At 34.9% G+C, this 18,824-nt stretch overlaps 1 protein-coding gene across 4 annotated transcripts in view; it reads left to right on the top strand.

Annotated features, from left to right (window-relative positions):
- Positions 1–18,824, top strand: part of LOC126968928 (aromatic-L-amino-acid decarboxylase-like) — a 42,445-nt gene that overhangs the window by 11,515 nt on the left and 12,106 nt on the right. The window contains exon 5 of one of the 4 annotated variants that reach the window (XM_050814135.1): positions 481–640. The exons of 1 other annotated variant lie outside the window; for it this stretch is intronic. In XM_050814135.1, the coding sequence (XP_050670092.1) occupies positions 481–640 (160 nt within the window). Of the gene's footprint in view, positions 1–480; positions 1,817–16,376; positions 16,548–18,824 lie in introns of those variants that run through there. 2 more of the 4 variants (XM_050814134.1, XM_050814133.1) reach the window with 2 other exon arrangements.

Raw genomic sequence — 18,824 nt, 5'->3', positions numbered from 1 at the left:
GGTAGATTTATCTCTAACTCCTTAAGAGATAATGGTATCCTACGGTTATCTTCAAAACACAATGGTATTGTTAGGAGAATATAATAAACTTCAATAATTTTAGATGGGTATTTAAAATACAATGTTTAACCAATAACAAATCAATAAACATAAAAACGTCCGGTAGTGAAAAACATTTTACCAAGGCTAATGAATGAATAATCATTCCGGGCATTGGAAAAATAAACGTTTATGTTCTTTGATAGCATGCGTCACAAATTGAAAACAAATAATTATAATAATTTTATTTTGGAACTAGCAAGACTAAGACTAAAAACTACTACTACTAACAACAAGTAGAAACAACGATAATTGCAAAAGTATAAACTTAAGCGCAGCTAACAACGCCCTTCTCCAGATATAGAAAGAAATGATGTTCTATGGACAAAGTTCTTTATTAATGATGTATATTAAAAAATCCAATTTAATTTAATATTTCAGGGTTCCGCTAGCGAAGCAATTCTTGTAGGTCTTCTCGCAGCCAAAGATAAAATGATTCGTAGGCTCAAAAAACAAGATCCAGATTTAGACGAAGATCTTGCTAAAATCAAATTTGTAGCATATACATCAGATCACTGCAACTCCGCAGTGGAAAAGGCAGGTGTACTAGGTTCAATGAAGATGAGACTTTTAAAATCAGACATTAATGGAAGGCTACGTGGAGAAACTGTCAAGAAAGCGATGGAAGAAGATAAAGTTCAAGGACTTATACCATGTTATGTTGTTTGCAATCTAGGCACCACAGGAGTATGTTCATTCGATGCAATGGATGAGATAGGTCCCATTTGTAGAGAAAACAATGTCTGGCTACATGTTGACGCTGCTTATGCTGGGTCAGCTTTGATTTGTCCAGAATACAGACATTTGTTGAATGGCATAGAATATGTTGACTCCTTCGATGTTAACGCCCATAAATGGTTCCTCGTGAATTTCGATTGCTCAGCCATGTGGGTTAGGGATAGTTATGATCTTATTAATGCGTTCGACGTGCAAAGAATTTATCTAGAAGACGTAGATTCTGAAATAAAAATACCGGACTATCGACATTGGCAAATGCCACTTGGTCGTAGATTCAGAGCACTGAAATTATGGATTGTAATGAAAAGTTATGGAGCTGAAGGTATAAGAAGTTATATTAGAAGACAGATAAGTTTAGCACAATATTTTGCAAAATTGATGAAAGCTGATGATAGATTTATTATTGAACCGGAACCATCGATGGGTTTAGTTTGCTTCAGACTAGTTCAAGGTGATGAGCTTACGAAAAAGCTGATTGAGAACATAACCAAGAAAAAGAAACTATTCATGGTCCGTGGATCTTTTAGAAACAGATATATCATACGTTTTGTGATTTGTTCTCAATTCACTAACAATGAAGACATAGAATTTAGTTGGAATACAATCAAAAACGAAGCAAATACCTTAATAGAAAATGACGTGGTTCATTTGAAATCACAAGCCATTACAACGATACATGGGATAGAAAATATCTGTGTAACAGAAAAATCTAAATAAATTAACAATATTATTAGAATAACTATGTTAAAATGACGACATATTATGTAATAAGAAGTATTTTATAAATCTAAAATAATGTTTGAAATAGATTTGTTATTCTTATATGACGAATACCCAGAAAAGATTTTACTTTATTTAAGTTACTGTTAGTTATTTAGGAATTCTATTGATAAAAGGTTTGTCTATCGCTTGATATAGTACATGGTACTTAACATAGATGTATAAATAGATTGCATATTAAACGAAAACTGTAAATTAATTAGTATTTTAATACATAATATGCATCTTACTGCACTGTCTTCCTCCTTCCTATTCCTAAAAATATGCCTCAGACGTGAAAAGATCTCGCGTAAGATAGTGTGATAGAGTGGGATCCTTTTTTTTATTATAAAGTTACAAAAAAAATTTTCCGTTAATTAGCTTATTGATAATTTATGTTATAGTTACCTTTACCTGTGATATAAAACTTATTAAGTGATATATATCACTGATACAATCTATCCTTCTATATTCTTTGTATAAGAATCTGGGGGTGTACTTTTAAAACTCGATTCCTAAGCATAGAACTGAGTACAGAGAGCAATAATTAAATATATATATTTATATCGTCTATATGATACTAATTATATCAAGATGCTGACCTGTTATTCGTAAGAAAATTATATATGTTACAATGTATACTAAAAATATACAAAAGTAAATCCAAAGATAGCTCGATTTTAAATAAACGTAAAAAAACACAATAATTAAATGTAAATCCACTAAAACTTAATTTGGGTCTAAACAATTTGATGCACAGGCTACCAAATTATACTGTACCGCAAATAAAATCTTAAATAAATACACAAAGTCATGTAGGGAATTTAAAACTAGCGTTATAAAATGGCTTAAAACTCTTAATTATTTTGAGACTGAAAACTTGTGTGAATGTGTGTTTTAAAAAAATATTTCTTAAACTTTTGTAGTAATTATAGAATGGTACATTATATATATTGATAATTTAATTTCACTTGCTGTAATTTGATTTTGGAATAAAAGAAACTTAATCTCGTAAATTGACCGTTTTCCTGTTAGATAAATATTCGAAAAACTACAAATTACCTTAGTTCATAGTCACAGTGGTCGAACATTCTTGAGACGATATCAAGTGGTTTTATGTATGTATATTGTTTACAAGTTTAGTGCGAGCCACGCAAATATTAAACTACCTTCAAATGTATAGAAATAATTGTAACAATTTTTAATTTGTTTATTGTATGCATAAGATTAGTTTATTAAAGTACATATATTTTATGTTTTTGTTAAGCATGTTAGCATTCCTATCCGTTGGAAAGAGCGGTCTTCCCTAACACAGGTTCAGCGAACTCAGAAGGGAAATCCTTCAATCTCTTTACTAAAATGCTAAATAAATAAATTTTTATTTTTGTTTTTTCCATTTATTTTGTTTTGTGCATTCTCTGAGTTGTAAAAGCAAATATGTCGGCTAACAAAACACTCACTAACTCGACCGGACCGAGTTGTAGGCATAACAAGTTTGTTACTGGTGTTAGAATTATGATTCTTACAGTTTTTAGAAAAATCGCTAATTTGCCTTGTATTTGCATCTTTTACGTGCACTAACATTATCAATTTAAGTCAATTCGAGATTAGTATTAGGCCCTAAAACAGCTTAAAAATTACATGTCGCCGGGTGATGATGGAATTACAGCCGAACTTCTGAGAACTGATGGTACTCCACTGCTTAAGATCCTCCAGAAGTTATTCAATTCCGTCATCCTGGAGCCTGGCACAGAAGTATAGTGGTGCTATTCTTTAAAAAGGGCGATAAACCGCTTCTGAAGAACTTTAGATGCTTTTTTCTAGGTTTTTTTCTAGGGTTATCACGAATCGTCTCTTGCGCAGGTTACACGAATTCCAGCCTCCCAAAGAAGCCGGATTCCGAAGGTAGCACATAAAAGTTATAGTATTTTATTAATATTTAAGGAGTATTAACCGTTTTTCTGGACGTAGTTTTCTTATTTTTTTTCTTTATAGTGTCTATAATCAGGTAAACAATAAGATTTCGTTGCTTTTTATTGTCATATATTAAATAGTAAGTTTTTTAAATATCTGTGGATTGACCTATGAAAGCTGCCGCTCGCCTTTTATAATATAGATCCCAAGAAACGGGAACGGAAAAAAGGAATCGACTCCGAAAAAAGTTCGAAGTTCGAAACTTTATTTCACGTTCTTGTTGGTCTTGTTCTTGTTTCACGCTGAAATATCGTGAAGAATTTTTGTCAGCTCTGAATGACAGATAATCATGTGATCCACTTATCTTAATATATAATCAACCTAAATTAAAACTTCTACAAAACCTCTATACAAACTACAATTATATCATCCACGTAAAGAAAAATTTTCATTAAATGAATTGCCCTGTGCTGCCCCGGGGCGTAAAAAGAATAGGGTAGTCCCAGGTCGAAGGGTGTCGTAAGAGGCGACTACGGGCTTTTTGAAAGTGGGAGAGTCACGCTGCTGTCTTATGACGTCAGCACAATCGGGCCAGACTCGTCCGGGTTACTTACCACACTCGCACAGAATACCGGCGTGAAGTAGCGGCCTAGTGCCGCTATGTTTCGCATAGGTTAGTGTCGAGGACCGGAGGCCATTCCCCCCCGTCCATGTGTGTACGTTAGGGAGGATATCTGCTGTCGCCGTCTCGGCAATTTTGAGGGTAGGGGCCTGCCTACTCTCTGGCTCCGCGTAGATTTAGAGGACCGCGTCCGCATCTATGCGTGTGTCTACAGGTCCCATAGTGGTAACGCAGAAACGGATCACCTCATGGGCTGCGTTCAAGCGGCATTTGATGACGTGCTTGCTCAGATCCCCTCCGCTGAAATCGTAGTCTTGGGTGACTTCAACGGGCACAATGCCGTATGGCTTGGATCACGTACCACAGACTACGCAGGGCGATCTGTGCATAATTTTGCATTGGCGTATGGTCTGTCCCAATTGGTTGAGTCGCCGACGCGGCTCCCGGATGTGGATAGCCACATGCCGTCCTTATTAGATCTTCTGCTGACTACACATCCCGACTGTTACCAGGTCTCTGTCGACGCCCCTCTCGGAACGTCCGACGATTGCGTGGTCAGGAGTGTAGTGCCTATCCGACGCCAACATCGCAGACCACCAGCGACCCGCCGCGTTTGGCACTACAAGTCAGCAGATTGGGATAGGATGCGTTCCTTTTTTGCATCCTACCCTTGGGGCAGGGTTTGTTTCCCTTCGGATGATCCTAGTGCCTGCGCCGTTGCAGTAGCCGATGTGATACTGCAGGGCATGGATATTTTTATACCAAGCTCTGTAGTACCGATCGGTGGCAGATCACAGCCCTGGTTCGATGCGTCAGTTAAAGCAGCATCTGACTGCAAAAAACAGGCGTATCGAACTTGGGTTGCGGCGCTGGGCTCAAAGGATCCGAACTGCAAAGTTCTGAAGAGGAAATATAACCGTGCCTCCAGATTTTTTCTCCCACGCTGTTTCTTCTGCATATCAATGATATGTTGGACACCGCCAACATGCATTGCTATGCAGACGACAGCACTGGTGATGCCGTATACACGGGCCATGCAGGTCTCTCTCGGGAAAACGTCGACCAGTGCCGGGAGAAACTTGTGTCTTCTATCGAGTCTCGAGAAGGTCGCGGAATGGGGTAAGTTGAACCTTGTCCAATTTAACCCCCAGAAGACTCAAGTTTGCGCGTTTACCACTTAAAAAACCCCATTTGCCGTATCACCGCTCTTCGAGAACACTTCCCTTAAAGCCTCGCCTAGTATCGGAATATTAGGTCTCGAAATCTCGAGCAATTGCCAATTCCGTGGCCATCTGGAGGGCAAAGCCAAACTGGCTTCAAAGAAACTGGCGTCATAAATAGAGCACGGCAATACTTCAAGCCGGCCCACATTCTAGCGCTCTACAAAGCGCAGGTCCGGCCTCACATGGAGTATTGCTGTCATCTCTGGTCTGGCGCACCCCAGTATCAGCTCGATCCATTTGACCGCGTGCAACGCAGAGCAGCTCGAATTGTCGGGGACCCAGTACTCTGTGAACGGCTGGATCACTTGGCGTTGCGTAGAGACGTCGCTTCATTGTGTGTCTTCTACCGCATTTATCACGGGGAGTGTTCCGAAGAGCTGTTCAACCTGATTCCTGCCGCCGAATTTCACCTTCGCACGACACGCCACAAGTTACGATATCATCCCCACCATCTGGATGTGTGGCGGTCCTCCACAGTGCGGTTTTCAAGGAGCTTTCTTCCTCGTACCACGAAGCTGTGGAATGAGCTTCCTTGTGCGGTATTTCCGGGACGATACGACATGGGTACCTTCAAGAAAAGCGTGTACACCTTCCTTAAAGGCCGGCAACGCTCTTGTGATTCCTCTGGTGTTGCAGGAGAGTGTGGGCGGCGGTGATCACTTAACACCAGGTGACCCGTACGCTCGTTTGTCCTCCTTTTCCATAAAAAAAAAAAAAAAAAAACTTTAGGGCCAAACTATGTTTAATTTTTATGGGATCAAATGGCAAACATTTCGCATGGAACTAAAGAAGAATCGTGTAAATCAGATCATAAATCTCAGCTTAATCGGTGTACATATATAAAAAATACCAATCGATTTCGAAAAACTCCTCTTTTTTGAAGTCGGTTAATTAAATTAGTTCTTATTTCTGCGACAAGATGGCTGTAGTAGTCTGAAAGGACAAGGAAAATAATTACAATTATGATATGAATTATAATATATGAATACCACACTAGTAAACTTATCCTATACATTACACATATATTATTTATTAGCAGTTGCCCGCGACTTCGTCCGCGCATAGTTTCTGATTTCCTATGAGATTATTTTCCTGCTGGAAGGGCAATAAAACTTAACGAAAAATGTCCTACCGCTAGTAAAAACCGCGCTTCATAATTTACACCAAAAGAGGTCGCAATTTACATTTTTTTTTTGGAATAAAGAGCTGACAGTTCTATTTTTTCCAAACTTCCCCGTAAACAAATTTCCATATTGTTTTATGCCTCCACGTGGGTAGATCGTGAAATAAACTATTTCTGAGATGCACACCGGCTGTTTTCAAAGTTTGATTCTGGCTTAATTATAAGATAGGATAAGATTATCGAGTAGCATAATTTCTTAACCAGAAATGTTAAAATTTGCAATTGGTAATCCGATGGTATGGAAAAAAAGAATTGACAGTCCTGTTCTTTTAAAACTATGGGCAACATTTCTTACTACAACATTTCAACTAAGAAAAATCTAGTGAACTGGACTCTATTGCACGCCAAATACAACTGGCCATGCAAGAAACAATCATTTCTGCGATCTATACTGGCTAGTTTCAAAGTTTGGCCCTGTGCTTTATTAATTGTCATCGCATAGCATAGTTTAACCGGAAATTGCAGACGTTTCAATTCAAATTGGAAATCCAATGGTATCAAGGGAATCCTACAGATAAAGACTGTTTCCCCTTGGTTGATGCCAATAATAATGGTGGCTTTGATCAAGATGCAAGGTCTTCAACTGAAATCTAGTTCTGTCAAGCTGTCTTGACTCCATCAAGCAATCCCTCTTCTAAATGACGAAAGGCGTTGGTGTCAAAGGTATTTAAACTATAAAGGTACAAATACCACTACGGCCCAACATCATAAGACTTTCATCCAACATTTCAAACCCAATTTCACCCTATTAGGAGGGTTTTCGTAAAATATTTTCTTAGCTAATACCTACTCCCTAAAAAGACTACCAAACTTCTATCAAGCAATAATTAAAACCTTCCCATACAAAATTTCATCTCCTATTTAACCACCCTTAAGGGGAGATTTTCCAAAATAACGTACCTATAGGTACCTACAGATTTTCATTATTTATAGCGAGTAACCTAAATTACGATTTTTACGTCTCTACCTTCAAAAACATTCCAACCCCCAATTCGAATATTGAAAATTACAAAAGTTGTACACCCCGAAATTGGAGGAGCATTTTCATAGCATCATTTCTTCGTGCATTTGCCCCCAATAAAGAACTACATTTCAAATTTCCAGTTGAAATAACTATAGTTATAACTTTTCTATACAAACTTTACTCCCTTATTTTACCACGCTTAAAAGGGGATTTCCCAAAATGACTTACACAGATTTTTATTATTTATAGCTAATAACCGAAATGTAGATTTAATGGTCTCTAACTTCAAAAACATAGGATTTTCATACCCCCTTTCACCCCCTTAGAGAGGAGTTTCTCAAATCCGTTTCTTAGCTGACACCTACGACCTACAAGGAACCTACCTAGGTCCTACCTATCTCTTTTACATATATATTACATAATACAATCATATCTAGTAGTAATTAACGTACTAGACATTGACTACGAGCACCAATTTGTGAATTGAGAATGTACTTAAATAAATCGATCTTATAACAGACTCATCACCTATATAAAATTATAATATGACTCAACCTCTCTTTTAATTTAAAGTTATCCATGATCTTCTAGAACTAGATCATCAATTCATCAATTAGCCGAATGTTATGTGGCCGAGCATATCATTTTAATATATCTGACTCTAAGCAGTTACTTCGCTAGCATACCTTTTTTTTAACACGTGCCGTCACCCTACGGGGTTTTTGGTATCTGTATTGTGGCGGCGTATATCCCGAGTCAATGACTTGGAGAACTGTCTATTTAGCTGTCTATACTGGGAAGCATCGTCCGGGGACTGAAGGCTCATTTGGCGTCTTACATCCATCAATGTGAGGGTAAATGCTCAATGGTATGCTGTAAATCAGCGGCTTTCATCGCCATGCAGACGACAGGACAGGGTATGCTTGTTTCACCGACCGTGCCAAAATCTATCGGATAGCGTTGACGAGAACTGGAATAAACTTGTGTCTGAGATGAAGACTATACTTTGTGCCTTTATCATCAAAACAGTCTCCCTCTAACATCCTTCTATCAACATACTCGGCGTAATTCACTTGCAAGAGAAGGCCAAATTGGCCTGTAAAAAGCTTGTTGTACTCAATAAGGCGATACAGCCTTGTATACACTATGTACGAAAATACCTTTTTCCCGATGAGTACTGTTCTCAACTAAGAGAGGGCACTCTCCAGTAGCAGCTTCTTTTTTCTTCTCTTTAGCACCGTTTCATCGCATACAATGAAGGGAGCGAGCAAGGACAGAGTAGAGTCAAAACACAATAAAGTAGCTAGTGACAGCTAAAAAAGGTGCAGACCTGTCATAGATAATAATTATAATATATACCTTAACTAATATGTAAGTGACGAGTTCTACTAGAACAATCATATTATAGCGAAGTGAGGGACCAGAGCAAACACAGAGGACCGAATATCAAGATGTAAGATGGATGCAAATATGTGAACACTTTGTGGGAGTTAGTGAAGTATTAGGTAGTTGTTTTTTCTCTCTCTCCTATTCACATCCTCAAATATTGATGTAATCTTAAAGTTGAAATTCAATTATTATTATTCTTCAATTATTATTAAATTTTAAGCTGAGGTAGAGCTCTCTTTAAACGGAGATAGATATACATACAGAGACAGAGATTGAGATTTCAAGAAGATGCCACATCGTGTCACATCCTTAGCGAATGTAGTCCGCTTTATAATATAGGAAGTGCGCCTAAAGGGACTTGATCTAAACCAACAGATTTTATTTCAGTCTCTTCCCCAGGGATATTGTTCATAGAAGCGGCCGATTTGGGAGAGTTACTGTGATGTACTACAATAGATCTTTTTACTGCATCTCTCCTCTAAGCATACACACAGCTTCTGCACCTATCCAGGTGATGTTATATGTTTTCCCACCTATGCGTCTTAAGAGTGCAATTCGCAGATTAATAATGATGGCGCAATATAATCAACGTGGAGAAGTAATCGATTCAACTACCTTATTTTGCGAAAGTAATTAATTGACTTTATACGGTGTATACTATCCAACGTAGACGACTACCTCGAATATAATTTGCAGATAGTTAATCTATCAACATAAAAAAGAAATTACTTTTCCGAGGAGGAAATTAGTTTTTCTCATTAGAAAAATGTAAAAGAATTCACAATTATGGAATAGCTGTCTTCATTTTTAATTAGGTACCTTAAAGTCGTAACCTTAGTGATTTATGATTACATCACCTTATTCTATGAGTACACTCAAAAAAAACCGCATACAACGCTCCTGTGGTTCATCTGATTTTCCAGGAGATGCGCCAGAGTGGGAGGTGGCGATCACCTTTGAACAGGTGACCGGTACCCTAGTTGTGTTTTCCATGAAAACACTCCTTTCATAAATATTGAACTGAAATAATAAAAAATGCTTTTAAAATGCTCATGCTTGAATTTAGTTACTGACCTTTAATTTTTGCAAGCTACTTCCGCACTAAACAAACAATATCTTTCCACAATCGATCGAACGAAAACAGCACAAGAACTCACTTTCATTGACAAACGACTGCACATAAAAAGTGGTCAGTCGACGTTCACTTAACCTTTCGTCGTGTAAGTGAAGACGACGCATGCATTGATACTTGTTTTGATGTAAACTCCTGTTATGGGAAAAGGAAATAATCTGAGGCATGCGTGTGTTGTGGGTAAAAGTAAACATTGAGATGCAATCAGATGTATGAAAAATATTAATAAAGCTTATTAAAGCTAGTATAACAAAATATTTAAATTAGTGATTAATTTACGGAGAGGTTAGCGTAGGTATTCATTTTAATAGCTGATGTTGGTGGTGATATCTTGGTTCAGTTAACGTCAACATCATTTCATTCATCACAATTTTTACTGGAAGAAGTCCACTGTTAGGCAAAGATCGCCATGACGATCGGTCCTGCACTGGTCGCACCAGAATAGCACAACCCCATCTCCTCCCTTGGGTGTCGTAAGAGGCGATAGAGCGGAGAATAGGCAGCAGCATTCTTCAAAAACCACCAACATCTACTGTGATCTCCAACCCGCCTGCCAAGCGTGGCATTTATGACAAAAACCCCCAGTAAAAAAACATAATGTTCAAAACACAACAAACAGCCGATGGTTATATCCAAATTTAAATTCAAATATCTTTATTCAACATAGTTATAGATTTTCTTTTATCCAAACAATATGTTTACAAAGTAATATTGTACAATTAAACTTATTATTTAATAGCCTGAGGGCGGTCGCTCCATTCTCAATCTGTGGTATCATTAGGAAAGTCATTTATGTTATAATCATTTTTACCACACAAACGTTTTTTAACAATTCTTTTAAATAACGTAATACTTTCGTTTTGAACATTTTCTGGGATCTTGTTGTAACAGCATATACATCGCCCACAAAAGACTTAATAACTCGACTTAGCTGAGTAGTAGGCATTATAAGTTTATGTCTGTTCCTGGTATTGACATTATGGTTGCGACAGTTTCTATCAAATTCACTTATGTGCCTATGAACATATATTACATTATCAAGAATATACTGAGAAGCAACAGTCAAGACGTTAATTTCTTTGAATTTTGCTGAGTTAATAATTAATTAGTTCTTTAGTACCTAGGTTATAAATAGGTAGTGCGAATAGCCATCTTCTGCAGCAAAAATATTGTATTAATATCGGCAGCGTTGCCCCACAGCAATATACCACAGGACATAATACTATGGAAATAACTAAAGTAAACTAGTCGCGCCGTATCTATGTCAGTTAATTGTCTAATCATTTTAACCGCGTATGCTGCAGAACTAAGTCTTTTCGAAAAACCTTCAATATTGTAATTTGGAATCCAGAGTAATGCCAAGTAATAAAGCAGATTCCACCGGTTTTATCACCTCTCCGCTTAACAAAACACTTGCATCTACAGTTTTGACATTTGGTAGGGTAAATTTTATATATTTCGTTTTCTTGCTATTTAACAATAGGTTATTAGCGCTTAACCAAAACACGAAGTCACATAGAATATGGTTCACTTCGTCATACATAGCGTGGTTTCTTTTCACTTTGAAAATTAGTGAAGTGTCGTCCGCAAACAATTCTACCTTATGTTTTTTTGTCTATAAGATTAGGAAGGACATGGACTCTTGTGGTACCCCCATACTGAGAGGAGTTCCAGCAGATCTCCTGCCATTCACGTCGACCTTCTGAACTCTATTGTTTTAATATGAAGTCAGAAGATCGAGCGCAGTTCCTTTTATGCCATATTGACATAGCTTCCTGACCAGCGTTGAATGATGAACACAATCAAAAGCCTTAGATAAATCACAGAAGATTCCAAGTGCATTCTGCGTATCCTCCCAGGCATCAAAAATATTCTTGATTAGCTCAACGCCTGCATCCGTTGTTAAGCGTCCACTAGTAAAGCTAAATTGTTTCAAATGAAGTTAAAAAGTTAAAAGTGAACTTATGATAGTTAAAGTAAGTAATCAAAAGGTTTTTTTTTTATTTTACTAAGGTTCGGCAAAACCGACACAGGACGATAGTTATTCGGGCTTAGAAGAGCTTCCCGACTTCAATATTGGTGTAATTTTACTATGTTTCAGAAGGTCAGGAAACACAACACGATTAATACAATTATTAAAGACTATTGCAAGATGCGGTGCTATGACATGAATAATTATTGAACTTATTATTTTAACAGAAATGCCCCATATATCAGCAGTTTTTTCCATGTATAGAGTATAGAATAAGTATAGAATTCGAAATATGTACAAAAGATGAAATACAAACAATCATTAAAAACTTAAATACAAATGCAAGTTCAGGGATCGATGGTACTACGGTCAAAGCAATTAATTGTATTAATGATACAATAAGTCAAAATCTAAGTTTATGTATCAACAAATGTACGAAAGATGGTAAATTTCCAAATAGCCTTAAAATAGCTTAAAGTTTGCCCTATTCACAAAGATGGCTCTAAATCTGACCCCGGGAACTATCGTCGCATATCTGTTTTGTCCATAATATCAAAAATATTTGATTTATATATATACGCCTAAATAATTATGTAATAGAAATAATTTTCTTTTTAAAGCCCAGTATGGCTTTCGTGCCAAATCAAATACTCTTTCGGTAGTAATTGATCTTATTACCAAAATAAAAACTACTATTGACCAGAAAAAGATAGCTGTAGGTATATTTATATATTTATAGATTTAAAAAAGGCTTTTGACACTGTTTCACACAATATCTTGCTAAATAAGTTACAAAGTATCGGTATATCTGGATTAACTTATAAAATTCTTGAGTCTTACCTAACAAATAGACAACAAATAGAAAAATTTTAAATTTTAAAAGCAAACCATGTGACATTATTTGTGGTATACCTCAAGGGTCCATCCTAGGCCCTTTATTATTTTTGATCTACATAAATGATATTAGAAACCTGGGATTGACCGGAGAGGTATCCTTATATGCTGATGAAACATACTTATTTGATTTTGGAGATTCAATCCATGAAATCATGTCGAATACACAAGCGGATTTAGATACACAAAATGAATGGCTACAGTACAATTAACTGACTATAAATGTTGCTAAAACCTCTTATATGCTTTTTACTGCAAAAAACAAAAAAGTTCCAAAATTTGTTCCCTTAATTATAAATAACAAAGAATTGAAACAGTCAGAAGCAGAAAAATATCTTGGTCTGGATTCTAAATTAACATGGCGAGCTCATATAGATTATCTGCAGTCAAAAATAACATCATTGACTGGAGCTTTGCGTAAATATGCACGATGTATACCACATAAAGTTATAATTTATAACTCATTAGCCAAACCTTTGCTGGAATACTTAATAGAGATTTGGGGATGTGCATATAAAACTAATTTAAAAGAACTTCAAATATCTCAAAACAAACAGTTAAAAGTTTTGTTCCAACTCGATTATCACTTCCCGACAAGAGAACTATATAAGAAAACTGATCAACTATCAATAAGTCAGACAAATACAAAGTATGCATACTAGTTAGGGAAATTCTCTTAAATTCCATACATACCCAAATCACTTTTAAGACAAAATCACATAAACATGGTACCCGAAACAAACATAAACTTCAATTAACTAAAGCTAGGACAAGTTATGGTACGAAAACTATACAGTTTGAGGGAGCGCTACTATATACTTGCCGAAAGATATATTTGAGGAAAAATCTTCCAAAATTTAAAGCTAAATTAAAAAAGCACTGTCAATCACAATAGTTAGATTGTTACCTTTGAACATAGCGTGTTTTTAATTTATTATTGTTTAACTTTAAAGTCACCGTAACTATAAAACTATTAAATTTATGTTTTCTTTTATATTTATTTAGAATCATTGTTCTCATGTAAGTGAACTTTTCTTCTTTTTAAGAAATAAACTCTTTAAACCTAAATCTAATTATTTCTCCAGTGCTAACAAAACTATAATTGAAAAATTGTTGACATTCTCTAACATTTTCCAGAAGAAGTGACTCAGCAACACTGGTGGAGGAGACAAGAGTGCTTGTGATAGAAATTTTTATAAAAATTATAAAAATATTATAATAAAAATATTAAAGATTTTATTCAATGTTGAGGTCTTTCACTCTTCCAGATTCCAAGTTATCTTTATTTTATTCGGTGCATTTCAAATTATTTGTCTGATATGCATAAACTTTGCAATAGAACAAACACTTTTAAATAATTTAGAGTATTTTTAAAATACTCAATACATTACAATAAGTACAGTACCTTGCAGAATATAAGGTACGGGGAAATATCAATAGGTTATATGCATGTTACTTGTTTTTATTTTAGTTTTTTCTTATTTACAGCATTATATATTTGCAAAACTTTAGTTTTGCTGAATTATTAGTATGAAATAAGCATAGATCCAAAAAATACGCGCGAAATATAAAACATCGAAACGCAATGCTATTGGTTGAAGCGCAGTATGACGTCAGTCTCGATAATCACTGGTATGGTTCCTAGATATTATTTTCGATGGTTAGCGATATATTACATTTTATGTCGGTTTTTCATCATTACATGATCTGTACAATTATTATTAACAATGACTGAAAGTGGATTTGTTAAAGAGCAATCGGATAATCTTCCAAAAAAAGACGCGTTTATGATGTTATGTTTTTGATGACGCGTTTTTTTTGTGTTTTTCTTAACCCAGATATTAATTCTGCTGAATTTAAAAGAGTGAGTTGTAGCTTACAAGGCAATTTTGTGATAATACATTTTTAAGTTGTTTCAATTCATATTTTCTCATATAAATTTGTGAAACTAGACAATATAATCTATAAATGCGGAAAATATAATTTTATTGGAATTACTATATCCATTGTTTTTACTGTATTAAATATCTCAACGAGAATTATATGGTAATCATATCAATTTTAAGGTTATTTTTTAAGTTTACATTTTTAAACTAAAAAACAATAAAATTAAAAATTACATATTCATTAAAGTCACTTCATAATTGAATATATGCCACAACAATATAAGCATTTTGTTGGAGATACTTTATCCCTTCTAATTGAATTTAATTTAAATTAGACGTCATAATATTGTGATAGAACGAGCAAAACTATGTATTTTCAGAAGTGTCGATGTGTGGCGCTCCTCCACACCTGCTATAAACGATTCGAGCAGCTCTGCGTTGCACGCGGTCAAATGGTTACTGTTTACACCACGTTGCTAGTATAGTTGGATCCCTTGGAACTAGAAAAAAAATACTTTATCTAGTGCAAATTTCGAAGTAATTTTAGCACCAGAAAATACTTTTAAGTAAGTTTTTGCCTTTGGTCAATTATTTTATAAATCACAAAATATAATTTAATACATTTTACCAAAATTGTTACAATTTGTTTACACAAGACGAGTGCTGACCGGGCAATACCCCGCACACGTTCATGTTGCATGTTGTATGAAATTATCTTAATATTATGTAATGAAATGTCACTGACTGAATTAGTTGTATTCCGAATTTATAGGCATTTCTAAGTAAAAAATAGGTTCCAGATAAGTAATCACCAACATATCATATACTAAAACCCTCTCCGAAACACACTGCATCTAATGATACAAAAATTATTCCGATCGGTCCAGTAAAACTACTACACAGTATAACCGAAGGAAAAACCGGCCATATATATTATTACAATAGATTCTTGACATAGACTCTGACGTCACAGAAACCCCGCGCAAAATGGTGCGTTTGAAATTTGAATAGCCGAAATATATAGCCGGAAAATAATATTTAGTTTTTAATTAAATAAGAATGTTTTTAATCAATAATTTAATGTGTATAACTTTTAGGATGTATACAATTAAATTTAAGTATTTTTTAAAATCATGCATATGTGGGCAACCTATTGTAGGTAACCCTATTTTACTTACCTGTCAGCAAACGTCTAAGAAGACTTTCAAACGGAGAATTGCCTAACAAAATTAACACAATTATTTGCCACTGCTTTAAATCCGTCATCATTGTGTTTCGGTCTGAAGGGTGCCGTAGGTAGTGAAATTACTGGGCAAATGAGACTTAACATCTTATATCTCAAGATGACGAGCGCAATCGTAGTGCCGCTCAGATTTTTTGGGTTTTTCAAGAATCCTGAGTGGCACTGCATTGAAATGGGCAGTGCATATCAATTACCAGCCGCTGAACGTGATCGTCTCGTTCCTTATTATCATAAAAAACATAGTATTATTTTCATGCTGTGGATAATAATAGTGTGTGGAATGCCTTTAAATTCCAAACAAGGTTTCAGGTGAACGAGTATAAAGCAACTCCTCATTGAAGATCCTCACCATTGTATTTTCACTCGCAGTGCTTAACACTACTGTTTCTGTAAAATTATTTACACATATTTTTGGTTTTGTGGTGTTTCCTCTTGAATTGAATGGCGAGATGGATTCACAACAGTTTCGGGAGTTCGGCAGAGAAGTGATTGATTTTTTGGCCAATTATTATGACACAGCAAGGGACAGGTAATTTATAAAGATATCATCTATTGTCTTAAGGTTAATTTTTTTTGCTCTCTAGGAAAACCGAAGTTGAAATTAATTAATTATGCAAGCATAATATTTTAATTTATAACTTTGTCTTCAAAATCAATACTTTCCAACTCATTCTTTGAACTCGCAGATACTTTTTTTTCCTGTATTTATATTTAAGTGAGATTCATTATCGCCGACCTTAACTAATCCAGAGGAATTACTCGGACATTATTGCCTTTTCATGAGGAAGAATTGTTTTACTGGACAATATAGAACAGGTAAAAGACATCTCTTTAAACTGTTCTGTGCTGTACTATGATAATAATAATAATAAACTTTATTGACTTGAAGTTAATTTAACTATACAAAATCAACTTATTATAAAAACATTGATTAAGACAAAGGGCTGGTTTTCAGCTATCCCCATATCTCCCTAAGGGATACATAGTACAAAGAGGGCAATTATTTCTGGAATATTATAAATTGCCCTATTTAAAAAAAATGCCAATATTGCCAAAAGCGAAAAACAATCACTAGTGTGTCGTGAAAAATGTAACCTACTCATTTATTATATAAAAAAAATTGTTTAATTCTTATCTTATTCTATATATCTGATACTTAAAATTAATTATTTCTTTGCATGCTGTGTTTATTTGTAAGTAATCACAACATTAAGTTCCTAGTTTTTAGTTCTACTTTTTATATTTGTGTGTATTATTGTAAGTGGTTGTAAATAAACCTAATAAATAAATAATGAGATTAGTATCAATAGTGAGATTCTAGATTTTGTGGATCGAGAAATAATACCAAATCAAGACCCTATTGAGAACTTAAATATTTCCTCATACTTGATAACCTCAAATTATTATTCTCGACCCTTATCGATAAACAATTTTATGTTTAACTTGGAAACATTTGTAAAATATTGTAGAGAATATTTATCGAACTAGTCATAAGCGAAGCGTTGCAAAAAAGCAGTTTTCTCGATACTGAAATTAATTTTTATTTATTTATATCACTTATATACTTAATGGCAATTTATGAGCATAAAATTCACTGGGGTTTAATTATTGTTCATAAAAAACTTAGATTCAAATTCAAATTCAAATATTTTTATTCAAAATAGGATTTAAAAATCACTTATTGAACGTCAAAAACTACCACCCATTCAAAAGAGACTGCCTCAGACCTGAGAAGAATGGACGCAAGAAACTCAGCGGGCTTGTTGGATATGTATTACAATGTGATATCGTACAATAAACATTTATAATTAAAGAGCCTGAGAGTGTTCGCTTTATTCCCAGTCCGTGGTGTCATTAATAAAATCGTTTATGCCTTATATACCTTTCCCACACAAACGTTTTTTAACAATTCTATTAAATTTCGTAACAAATTAATTGTTTTGTACAATTTCTGGGATCATATTGTAGAAGCATATACATCGCCCAACAAAAGACTTACTAACTGGACTAGATACAACTGGACATCGAATACACTCGTTACATCCAAAAAGGATGTAAGTACTACGTAATGAGAGGCAGGACTACCTGTGTAAAAATTGAAATTTAGTATAGTATGAAACGTGCAGTCATTTGACATGAGTTTGAAATAGTAGTGGCCACGAAGTATAACCCACCTAAGTTTGAAGGCGATAAGTTGCTCAAAACGTAGTGGATTTAGGCTATCTCCGTTTATTACAAGATTTCATCTGTCAATATATCAATCACTGCACATATCATACAATCGAGTGAATCGCTTTTTTCTTAGAGAGTTTCGCTAGGCTGGTCACACTATTGTTGACAAACTCCACAATTATACTGACAGTTACGATGATGGACTTTGCAATTTTAGATATGTTTTTGTCATGACACTGTACTTGTCACTTACTCCTTAACTCTATTCAAATTTTCAATTTAAAATACCACCCATTTCGGCCATAGTGACACCTTAAAGCCTTCAAGGAATACAAGAGCTTTGGCGCATGAGAACTAGTGCATCTAAATAATAAATTTTTATGAGTAATATGAAATTTTCCAAACTATTTTTTAATATATATAATATGTTACGAACCGTATATTATGTTAAGACCTAGTATGGCAACTTTTTATTTATTTATACACAACAAAGTATTAGTTTATTACCTAAAGTAGTATCATAAACCTATTTGGGTTTCACCGTTGCAATCGTTAGTAATAATTAAGAGTAAATCAAAAATACTTATATAGAATAAGTAACTTAGTAGTTGTGTAAATGTTATATTTTGTAGGA

Source organism: Leptidea sinapis, chromosome 17 (assembly GCF_905404315.1).
Source record: "Leptidea sinapis chromosome 17, ilLepSina1.1, whole genome shotgun sequence".
NCBI lineage: Eukaryota > Metazoa > Arthropoda > Insecta > Lepidoptera > Pieridae > Leptidea > Leptidea sinapis.
This window is presented reverse-complemented; position numbering and strand designations above follow the sequence as displayed.